General features: G+C 30.7%; 1 protein-coding gene across 1 annotated transcript in view; it reads right to left on the minus strand.

The window, feature by feature from the left end:
- Positions 1 to 12441, minus strand: part of LOC107359881 (glutamate receptor ionotropic, kainate 2-like) — a 50157-nt gene that overhangs the window by 36397 nt on the left and 1319 nt on the right. The window contains exon 4 of the mRNA XM_015926470.3: positions 8868 to 9043. Coding sequence (XP_015781956.1) covers positions 8868 to 9043 — 176 coding nt within the window. The remainder of the gene's footprint in view (positions 1 to 8867; positions 9044 to 12441) is intronic.

The raw sequence follows: 12441 nt of genomic DNA on the forward strand, positions 1-12441 counted from the left end.
GAAAAAATGAAAAATTTTGTTATAATTTATTGAATTTTGGCTCAACTTGCAATTCATCAATCTGTATAATTTGGATATTCTGTTGATCATCAATCGTAGGAAAGCGCAAAAAGATAGTTGAAAGATAATTATAGTTGAAAGGAATGAAGAAGATGAAGAAAAATACTTTCGTGATCAAATAGACTTTTCATGATTATCAATGAATGTTCATCTTGTCATCATTTTTATCTCTTCTTTTGTTCGCCAAAGTAAAGAGTAAACTTTCAACTTTCGATTCTGACCAAGAGTTGATTCAGTGATTCTTCAAGTTGTAGACAATTTTTTCGTCAAAAAAACTCACTTGTTGTAACTTGAACAACTTTTTTTTCTTTTCTTTTCTTTTCACTCATTTTCTCATCTTTTGTTTTTTTCCTTTTTTTATCCTTTTCTTTTCTTCAAAACATGTTATTTGTGTGTTGAGAGGAGAAAAAAGAATAGAGAATAAAAACTGACGAAAAACATTTCCGCTCTTCTCATTCACTTTTTCCCTGTTCGTTGGTTCCATAAGTCTTGAATCACTATTTTTTGCATCACTTTTTTTTCATCATTGCTCTTTCACTTTCCCATTTTATAAACAACTATTTTCCCTCTTCGTGTTCAACAGTCTCAATGATTTTCTGGTTTCTCAAAAGATTGCTGAAACATGAAGATGTAAAAACTTCCGTTTCAGTTTCGAGGCTTCTTTCAAGGCAGAAAAAATGAATTGAAAAAAAGGATTTGCTTTTTTAATGAACAAAAAATTCTCAAAATAATATCAAGTTTTTTTAGTTTTGTAAATCTCAGATCAAAAACAGTTTTCTCAAAACATTTCGAGTTGAATTTCTGCCGAATTTTTTTCTTTTCTCGATTCCTTTAGATTCTGAATAATTTAAATGTTAGCGTCTGTAGGTCCAAGTATATTTTTGAAGTGGATTTTGAGAAATAAGAAGTTTCAAAGTTCTTCATAGTGCGAATGTCGAACTTTACTTTTTGTTAGTAAAATTTTCAGAGCTTTGCTTCCGGATTTTATTTCGTTGGAATGCTTGATGCATGTAAAATTGAATGCTTTGGTGAGATGGTGTTATATTAATCTTCTTAGAGGATAAATAGTTTTCAGGAAACTCAATAGATTAGATGCAGTGAAAACGGAAATGGTGTGTTAAGTGAAGACGGAAAGAAAGCGATTGATTAGTGAGTATTCAAAGGGAATAATTCATTGGGAATCGTTTTCTTCTTTTTTTTCTTACACTTTGTTCCTTCTTGTTCACAATGTTTTTATAAGAAAAAGAAAATAGAATAAGAGACAAAATGATTATCAAAAAGAGATTGTTAATTGAGTTGTTCATTCGTCCCATAATAACAAGTTAACACAACATAATAGTAATGATGATGAGAGTAGTGATAACATATATTATTAAGAGAAACAACGATAACATAAATTCACAGAAAGGATCACAGCGCAATGAAAGGGGAAAGAGACCAGATAATTATTTCCTCTGGTTCAATGATTTTCATCCTGAGAAGGAAGAGAATAGAAAAAATAGAAAAAGAAATTTCACTTTGATTAAAGTGGATTATCAGTGTACGAGAATGGTGCCAATGTGCCAACCTTTCTGAAGAACTTTCATGATTCGAATTTTTTTTCTAAAAAGTCCCAAAAGTTCCAATAAGAATTTTGATAAAAGTCATAAAAAAATTCTGTGAGAATAGTGAATAAAACAACGAACTGTAATCTTTTAATGATTGTCATAAAGTTCCAACATGTAGACAATCAATAGAAATTGAGTTTTTTTCTGTTTTCCGGTGAATCAGATCAATTTATTGCCTTTTAATGAGTCGATGCGTTGAAAGTGAAAAGAGATGAACAAAGAATATCGAAGATCAATATTGACCTGATATCGGGTTGGAAGCAATTTGAAAGAAGAGAGATGAAAGGGAAAGGAATTAAAGATATCAACAGTAAAAATGTTGATGTATTCACATTCCCATGAAATATTTATCCAATGAGAAGAAAATTCTTATTACATATTCTTTACAACATTATCTTTTCCTTGCAGTACAACGTTTTCTCTCCACCGTTTTCATCATATACCCTTTTCAATCATGTAAAGATGATAAAAATAGTGAAGATTTTTCTCTTTTCCTTTTTATTCCTCATTCCATCCTTCACATCATCATCTTCATCATCATCCGTTAGCCTTTAAATCGATAGCTTCTTGGGTCATCAATTGATTCAACTTGTCTCAACAGTAGGAAGAAAGGCTTGCCTCACATGCTTGCTCCCTTTGCATTTTGTTGATTGAAACTCCAAAATAGCCTGGAATCAACAGAAATTGAAATTTTTGACTCTTCGCCATCACTGTTTTCCCACTGAATTTCCAGCATCATCACAACAATCTAAATCATCAATTTCATTATCACTTGAAAACAATTCAAATTCCAATACAAATGATCAAGTGCGTAAAAAGAAAAGGAGCAAAAATTGATAAACACTAAATTATGAAGACAACCAAGACAAAAGAGCATTTAATAAATGTTTCCCGAGAATAGCCATCGACATTTTTTTCAAAAAAAAGTTTCCTTTCCATCAACCATTTCCATTTCATCATCATTCCAATCTTCACCATCATTATGATTATTCAAGAATACCTTTATCACCCATTTCACTCCAAGCAAATACTCCTTCCTTCCTCTTCTCACTCCCTGCACTTGCCATCAACTTCACTTTTACTGCCACGAAAGAGGAACAAAAAAACTTGTGCAATAAAGATCGCTGAATTTGTCATAACTTCAATCTCTAGTCACTCAATATAGCAATATATTTTCACTCCCAGCATATTAACTCCCAAGACTTTTACTCCCAAGTACTTGGCAGCTTGGACACTCGAAGCATTTGCTATTCAATTGTCAGTCTTTGCCAGTCGTAATGCAGTCAAATGTCCTTTTGTCTTTTATCAGTTTTGATTTTTTTGTTCGTTCTTGATTATCGAGTCAATTGGTACAACTCTAGATTATAATCCAACGAACGAGTGAAAAGGAAATTGAATCAATTCTGTTCTTTACTTTAATCAAATGGATAATTTTGCTTTGCTATTCACTTGTTTCCACTTTGCCTTGATTTATGTATCAAGAGACTGATTGATAATGAATAGAATAATCGTTGCGTGATTGTCTTAAATAACTGGCGTTACCAGGCAAATAACCTGTAATTAAGCCTTTCAACATTTTCTTGCTTTACTTTCAAATTGATCCTTCAGAATCAGAACTCTGTAACCAACATTCTCCTTGGTTGATTCCATTGTTGACAAGAGTCAAATGCATAATTCCGAAGAGCAAAACAGAATAGAAAAAAGAACAACTTGAATCTTCACTTTTCCCTTTCATCCAGCAACAAGAAGCACAATTGTTTACCATTGCATCAACTATTTAACAGTTAATCGATTCAATGTTGAATCAACTTTCAAAGCAACAAATAACAATAATGGAAGCAATAAGAGAGTAAAAAGTGAGGCGAAGAAAAAAAATGTTTGAATAAAGTTGCTTCTTACCTCATCATTGTTACGCTTTGATACACTTTTTTGAATCATTTTTTCGCTCTACTTTTCCTCTTCTCTCCATCTTCATCCATTCATTAATTTTGCATATTCTCATTCTCTCTGCTTCTCAACACTCTAATACTTTCATCTTTACAGCATTCAATTAGCAAATGAGCTTAGTAACATTATCCTTGGTAAAGCAAAATTTTGTTTTCTTCTTTCTCCAACTTTGCGCTTTCTCTTCTCATTTCTGCCTTTCATTTACTTACCAATGGTTAATCAAATACAATCATCTTAATAGCTCAAGTTTAACGTTTCAAGCATTTTCCCTCTCTTTTCACTATTACATTGCTATTATCATCTCTTGATAAGACTTGTCTGATTCTTGCAACAGATTATTAGACAGCTTATAAGACAAGCACAAACCTTTTCCTTCCTTGTTTGACTTTTCATTTGCTTTTCTGTGCGCATTCAATGTCAATGTTGGCCCAAGAAAATGTTATAATAATAAACATATCCAATTACAATTAGATCATTTTTGTCTTAATATGACATTTGTTCAAAGGTCAACTCTCAACATGAATTCATTTGTTTGCGCTTCGATAACAAGAAAATCAATAGTTACAATGAATCGAGTAATATGAGTTTCTCTCAATTACAAATCATTAACGTTTCATTAGTACAACCTTTTTGCCAAAACATTCATTTCAACACTTTGTTATATTCGCTCATTAAGATGTCGATTTCATGATTCAATTTCAAGGTAGAGCTCAACAAAATGTTACGTTTCATCAGCGTTTTCTTAAACGAAATAATCAAAATCTGATCGAAACTCGGAGAAAAATCGTAAAATTGGAATTTTAATCGATTGATGAAAATGTAACATTTTTAGGAAATGCTGGCCACTGCTCACATGGTTGAGAATCAAAACTACAGAATTTCGAAATTTCTTTGCTAGAATTTCCATTTTGATGAGCAATTGCGCATGAAAATGTTAGTCTCGGTAAATTGAATCAAAGTTTCTAAATTATTGAAAATGCGAGTTTACTTGGTTTATAATTTACTTTACCTATTTGGGTTAACATTTCAAACTGAGTTTGAAATCAACTTTTCCAGTAGCCTTGGTCGTTCATCTTCAAATTTTCAAAAGCTATTCAGACTTTTAGATGTAATGGGTTTGTAAAAAATTTATAATCCAAAAGGTTCATCAATAAATTGATGCACATTCAATCTGGTTTCACAAAATTGAGTGATCTAACTTTGCAAGTATAAATGTTTAAAAAATAAACACGATCAATAGCAGGGTGAGATGAACTTGCATAACCTAATTCTGAATGTATAATTGAAAAACAAAATTACAAGAGAAAAGAGATATTAACCGAAAGAAAAAAATAGAACAATCCCATAAATTCCAGACGAAGAATTATTGATAAAAAGAACAGAAGAGTCGAGGAAAATCGAAGGCAAAAGCGATAGAAAAGAAGATTTTGAACGATAAGAGTTACGTTTCAACTGGCGACAAATGAATAACAACCAATATCGACAACGAAAATGCAAAATTCCATTCTATTATCTGTTACTCTGAGTCTCTCTTTGGAATTGCAAGTTATCACAATTAACTGCTTACGTATTAGCTGGATAAGTCTTCGTCCATCAATTCTTAATCCGCTTTTCTTCAGATACTCTTTATCATCAATCTTATCTCAAAGAGATTAAACAACAATTAAACGAATTAAAAGATCGAAAGAATCCAATTAAATTTTTTCGTTTATCACACAACAAATGCAAAATGTTTGAAACTCCGAATTTAATCTCTAAATCTATTTCCATTGAATCAACCAACGATAGCAGAAAATCTCGGTTCTTTAGATTAGCATCAAAAACCATGAAATTTCATGTGATTGAACGAATACGAACATTACTTTTGTCCAAAATTCTGAAAACTTTCAGCTCAAAACAAAGCGATTATCAATTCTGAGTTACATTTTTGTAAACAAAGTTGACATTTTCTAGTCAAAAAAGGTAAACAAAAGTTGAGTTTGTTTAATTTAATCATTTGAAATGTTTCATTGAAAACAAAATGAAAGATTGAAAAATGTTTAAAGTTGAAAAAAGGAAAGTTTCCTCTGTCCAGATTAGTCTTTCCCTGAAGATGCAGTTGAGTGGGTTACAATGAAATTATGTTCATTTACGATCTTACAGTTACTGCCTTGATTTAATTAGATATTCAAATTTTCCATGTTTTCACTTGGAAAACATTTCAATCTTGATTCAACTCTTTTTTGTGTTTCATGTAACAAAAACCAATTGTGTCCACTATTATTTTAAATGTGTAAACACTGAGTAGGCAAAGATTCCAACACTGTTTATATTGCATTAAATTTAATATTTCATCATTATACTACCACATGAATCCATATGTTACCGGCTTAGTCAACAGAATATTTTTTTTTCTATCTTTACATTTTTCTTTCTCTTTTTCCTTTCATGAATCACATTGAGCTCAGAAAGGCAGAAATGTTGAAATCAAAGTGTTTTCGTTTGATGAAACAATATTCACATATTTATTATTATTATCACTATTACCATTTATTATTGTCATAAAGAGCACAAAATGTATAATAATGTTTGTGAAGGAAAAGAAAAGGGTTAATATGCAAGAGAATGCAAGTCACTTTTTTAGCATTTTCACTTATTCCTCCAACTGATTAATTGAACCATTAACAGAACTTTTGATTTATCAATTGATCTTTAACTTTATTGTTCAACTTGGACATTTGGTCATTTTATTTGCTTAATTTTCCCTTTTCATGTTTACATGGATTTATCTAATTATTGAATTACTCTTTTTTTCATGGTTGCAAGGGAAAAGTTGGACAAAAAAGAATCAGAATTTTCATGCTCATCAGAAATGACATTTGTCATGATATTATCGTGATCTTGTTTAAGCTTGCCGATATTGGTCAAAGTGCTATCAACAAATTCTGATTGATGAAAATGGATGAAAACAAAATGGAAAACTTGGGCAAAGAATGAAATATTTTTTCAACATTTTTTGATTTTCTGAGTTTTTCAAATTTCTTTCAATTTTGAAACTTACTTCATTAAATCATGAAAATCTAGTTTAGAATGGAAGAGAACATAAATGATAGAAATAGCAATTTCTCTAAATTTAAGTTACTGACTTCAAGAATTCCCTCAAAGTTAACTTATTTTTCTCTAGAATTAGATTGAAATTTATTCAATAGTCTAATGTCGGCAAATTCAATGTTCTCAAAGCAAAGTTTATTTAGAAATTAAATTCAAAATTTGAAATCGAATTGCAAGAAAACCAAAAACCAAATTCCAAGAGATTATTCGAAGTTCATTTCCAAATCCATTCATTCTGTGCTTCTGCCAAATCTTATGTAAAATCTTGAGACCAAAAAATGCAGTAAACTTACATACAGCCAACAACTTGTATTTGATTAATTATTTGTTCGCCTCTAACCAGCAGTAAAAGTGTTAATTTGATCAAATGCGATCTTGGATTTAATTTTGTTTGAACATTGTAAACAGCAATGTAAGTAAACAAGTCAATTTTGATTGCATGAAAAGAGCGACTAAGGCTGAATAGTTGGACCATTTTGCAAGTGAACCATTAATGGGGCAAGAATGGATTTTGATTACATTTGATGAAAGAGCTGCACATTCTAGTCAATATATTGGTCGAAAACTGGGCAGACAAAAGGTATGACAATCTACAGGAAATTAATATCCACTGATATTGATAACAATGGTAACAATCAAACAAGATGATAGCTATTTGAAGATCAATTGAGAACGAAATTACATGATGAAAGAAGTGTTTTTAAAAAAGAAATGAATTGAGGTAAAACCCAAAAGTATAAAGACATTGTTTTATACTGTGAGTGGTTTCAAGTGCCCAATCCTCAGCGTCTTTTCCCTTTGATAAATATCTGATAATATAAAAACTATAAGTCACAAAATCTTTCATTTCATATTTTCTTACCTCTTCATCTTCATCATGGGTTGAACAACTTTTCAACTATTTATTATTTTTCATTTTCTTCCCGTTCCAACCAATTTCTCATTTTTACTTTGCGCACTAAACTCCGATATTCAATAACTTCATTTTTTTCTTGAAACAAGATCTTTTGTTGCCTTAAAATTAGAAAGTAAATCATTTCGTTTGAAAAGTCAACATTCTTGGACATTGAAACTCAAGATTTCATCATTTCTCATTTTCTTTTAATCACTTCGTTAAAATATTTGAACCGCTCTCACTCAAACATAAGAAATTCAAACCTTTGCTTTGGCCCTTTTCTAGCTTAAAAGTATTCAATACATTCAATTTTTGTAAAATTTTGGTTCAATTTTTTGCCCAAAATGCATTGATCTTTTAATTTCATTTCGATATTTTTAGTTCTTTCACTTCATTCCATTTCTGATTCTTGCAAATCGAGATGGAGTCAAGGTTGTTCGAGATTCTCTTTTTTCAGATTTAATGGAAATTTTAACGTAATTTATCTTTTCTGATCATTTTCGATTTCTTGTATTTTCTCAGTTGAAATAATGTAAAAATGATCATTTTTACTTGGAACCTTGTCGATTCATTTTATTGAACTGAGATGAATTTCTATCTGGAATTGGATGGAATGCAAAGACATTGGAATGCATGCAACATATTTAATTATTTTCCCTGAAGATTACTTGAGTTCGTCATTTGAACCTTTTTACCCAAAGAAAAGGCTGCCATTGTTGAAGCAAGAAAAATCAGAAATTGAAAATTGAGATGCAATTTTATTCCTGATAAATGTAAACCCTGAATTTGAGTGAATTTCAAAAATACATCAAAAAAGTAAATATTGTTGCCTTGCACGAAGAAGAAGAGAAATATCTTTTTTATTTATTCATACAGTTCGTGACACGAATTGTAACCAGATTGGTTACATTTGAACATCCGATTTGAAACGAGATCAACTTGAGTAAATATTGAAACAAGATTTAATCTACTAAATTATAAAAATTTATTGAATTTCATCCAAAAATCATGTTCAACTCTACTCATCTAAACTTTGCCTAACTGCAAACACTTCAACATGTTACAGTATTCAAATTGCGACTTTAGTCACATATTGAAATTTGTTATCAAAAGTTACAACAACTTTCAAAATCTGTTCAACTATTTACTTACAATGGAAGCCAAAAAACGATGTCATAAGATTCACTAACATCGTAAAGCAAGAGTTTGAACTTTCCCAGAATGTGCCATTAATGAAATGCAAAGTTGAACTCAAATGCACTACTTACCGCAGTTAATAAATATGGAAGGCTTTCCGGTTTTGTGTCCACAATCAGTGAGTAAATGTTGCGATTTTTGATATCGAGAAGAGTTTCACGGAATATTTGGGGTTCCGTTTTGCGAAAAACAAATTGCACATTTTTAGGTAAAGGTGGTTTAATGAGTTCTTGTAATCCAATTAGTGCTGGTTAATGAACAAAGAGATTCCATGAAATCCATTGGTATGAAAAGAAAAAAGAAAATTTGGTAAAAAAATCGAACGTAAAAGTTTTTTTGTTAAATTTTGAAGAAATTTTCGAACATAAAAAGACGAAAAAATCATTTGTTCATTTCGTTTCAATTTCAATGAAAAAGATTCTATAAAAAGTGGAAAAACGTTTAGCTGTTTTAAATGTGATTATGAATGTTAATAACGATCTGTAAAAGAATCTGAAAAAAGCTAAATTCTCTTGAGAATTGATTCCACTTTGCATTCATTGTAGAGTTGCACTTATCTTGAATCATGAATTTACAGAATTTTCTCCAAGAATATAAAGTTGATCTGAAGCGCAATTATTTATCTATCAAGATCATGATCATTTTTCTTGTTCATATTTCGAGATTATTGTAAAACCTTTAGAAGGTTCATTTTTTTCTCAACATTTTTTCGTGAGTTTCATTTAAAAGAGAAAATTGTTGCTGAGCTTTGGATGAAAAAAAAACTTTGCCAAAAAATGACTTTATTCATGGTAACCATGAATCATGTTGAAAGTGCAAGGAAATGAGGTTCAATGTTGAACCATATTTGCCTTTGAGATTCAACAGAGCTGATACAACTTGTCAGAATATTCATTTTACAATATTTTCAACGCTTCCTCAACCTTGATAACCTTCCATCATGTACATCATTCAAGAATCAAAATTCCAACAGAACACTGATAGTAATCGTTCTAACAAGGTGTGATTTCATGTGCAAAATTCAACTTGGAAATGAAAGTTGACAAAAAAAGGTAAAATTGTAATTCATCTTTTATCTGAAAATACTTTTTCATATCTGATTTACCTTGGATTCTTGTTAACTGAATCATCATTTTTCTTGTTCACAAATGGTCCATCATGATGCATATTAATGTAAATCCGTTATCATTTCGAGTGAGAAAGAAATTCTTTTTTTTTTGTCTTTTTTCCTTTCTTTGCCAACTGATTCATAAGTGTTGATTCAACTGACTAAACATTAACGTGATGAGTAAGTACTTTTATTGCAATACATGAACACATGCAGAGTAACATGTGTGTGTGTTTGCATCTACATCAACAATATTAGCTTGTAATTTGGCGCAATTCATTCCATTTATGGTGCAATCAAAAGAAAAAGTTGATAAGAAAATTGGGCAAACTTGTGCACAAGAATACAGTTTATTGATAAACTAACCTTTTCACTGCTCTTTTTGTTCAACTTTTGTATTCATCAATAAAAATGAAGCTGCTTACCTTATCATTTGCAACTTATTTACTCCCAACTCTCCACTCTAACCTTGCATCTCTTCATTTGAAATAAGTAGTGTAATCCATCTTTCGTCTTCACAATTTTCGCAAAGAAAATTATTCTTTTCAAAATTTCTTTTCGAGTGCAAATCAACTTTGCTATTCACAACAAATTTCTAATTGAGCTTAAATGTGCGTTAATTTCCATGATATTCAATGATGTGATCGATAAAGAATTCAAAATTTATGCTCAGTTATTCAAGCTCATTCAATGCTTGGCCAATATCTCATCAGATATGCTTCAACTTATATTGCAAATGTATGCTTGAGATTTGAAGGGCTAACGGTTTTCAGTCTTACACTCACTGGTATTGAAGATACTTTCTAAGAGCGAAAATTTCATTATTCTGTGCTATTCTTTTCGAAAAAATAATTCGTTCGAAGTGACCAAGTTCATGGTGATGTAAAAGATGCAAATCAGTGCTTATTAGGCCAATGATAAAGTTAGTAGAATCAAGTTTTCTTGCAAAGTGTCTCTCAAAATATTTCGCCTCTTCTTCATTTCTTGAAGGCTTTTCCGTCGAAAGAAAAAGTCTGTAGCATACCCAGAATAACAAAAATCAATAAGTCTTTTTGGTCTGATTGGTAAAGTTGGTTTGGTATGATTATTGGTGTATCTGACACTGCAGCTTAGTTTAGACAACTTGGTGGATTCTTTGCGATTTTGGTATTTCTTTACATTTCCATTGAGAATCATGCAAGATCAAAGGATTGGTTTAACAGGGTAGAATGTTGATCAAGAAAATGATTCGCTTCTCTTTAACCATCAGTTGAAGAATTGTGATGAATTTATCATAAACTTTTCTCTTTACCTTTTTTTTCGCTTCAATGACATCTAGACTAATATTGAGGCCTTCGCTTCAACATTACAGCATTCAATAATGGAATTTACGCCAAAAGAAGAGTCAAAAAAAGCTCAAATCGTTGACAGAAAAGGAAAGAAATTATATGCAGAGGAAAAATGAGGATAAAATGTGTGCAACAACGAATGAAATTGTCAATCTTGATAACTTTAAATTCTATTCTTATTCCAACATTTGCAATTGCACACTTTTCTTGAACATTTCTGACACATTTTCCTCTCCTTTTCCAACCTTCTGATTTATCAGTTTTCCATCAACAGATGAAATTGCTCATTTTACATTCAACTTTTAACCGACTTTCACAGTTCAATTCATACATATTTATGCATTAAACATTGCATCAATTGCAACAGGGAATTGCATCTTGGAATGATCATGAAATATAATGAAACAATCGCTAAGATTGTCTTTCAATAAACTCTAATTTGCTTTCATTTCCTAATCTAACAAAAGTAATGAAAAAAAAGCTCATCAATTGTCAGCTTTTAGATTCTCATTTCTAACTGAATATCAATTGTGAACATTAATAAAGGTTGTTTCATTTCACTGAACATTTCATGGAGCTTGTATTTATAAATATAGAATTTTTTTTCCTCATTTTCTCGTTCGAATCTTGTGATTATTTTTTTGCACATTAAAGATGAAAATAATGAGAAGAGAAAAAAGTTGCTCCAATGAAGAAGAGCAGAGGCCGTAAGGAAAGTTTCCTCTTGCAACTGATAGGATAATAAGGAAACAATGAAGAAACTGAAACATTGATCAAGAGTCGAAAAAAAGGAACAAAAAAAGTGTTACTTTTATCCGAATGTGATGGTATTCTGAATGAGAACTCTGGACAGAATACTGATGAGAAAATTGAACAAGTTGAAATGGAATCAAGATCCTGATAAAGACAGATATATTTCATTCCCTGTGATATTATTGTGTGTCTTGCCACTGATGACGCCCTTTCATTTCTTTCATTTCTTTTTTTTTTGCTTCTTTGCTTCTTTCTTTCTTCACATTTTTTAGGCTCAATTCCAAGACTTATTCAGATAAACATTCAACTCTATCAAAAGAAGAATGAACAAGTAAATTTTGTGTATTCACTCTGATTACATGGTATTGACATACACACAATGTTTTCGTGGTTGTTACTTTTGTCATTTAATCTGTTAACTTTATATCATTGTCAGACATAAAGAGATGAAAGGAA

Source organism: Tetranychus urticae, chromosome 3, assembly GCF_039701765.1.
Source record: "Tetranychus urticae isolate SD_2017Ah chromosome 3, NJAU_TeUrti_SD_1.0, whole genome shotgun sequence".
Taxonomy (NCBI): Eukaryota; Metazoa; Arthropoda; class Arachnida; order Trombidiformes; family Tetranychidae; genus Tetranychus; species Tetranychus urticae.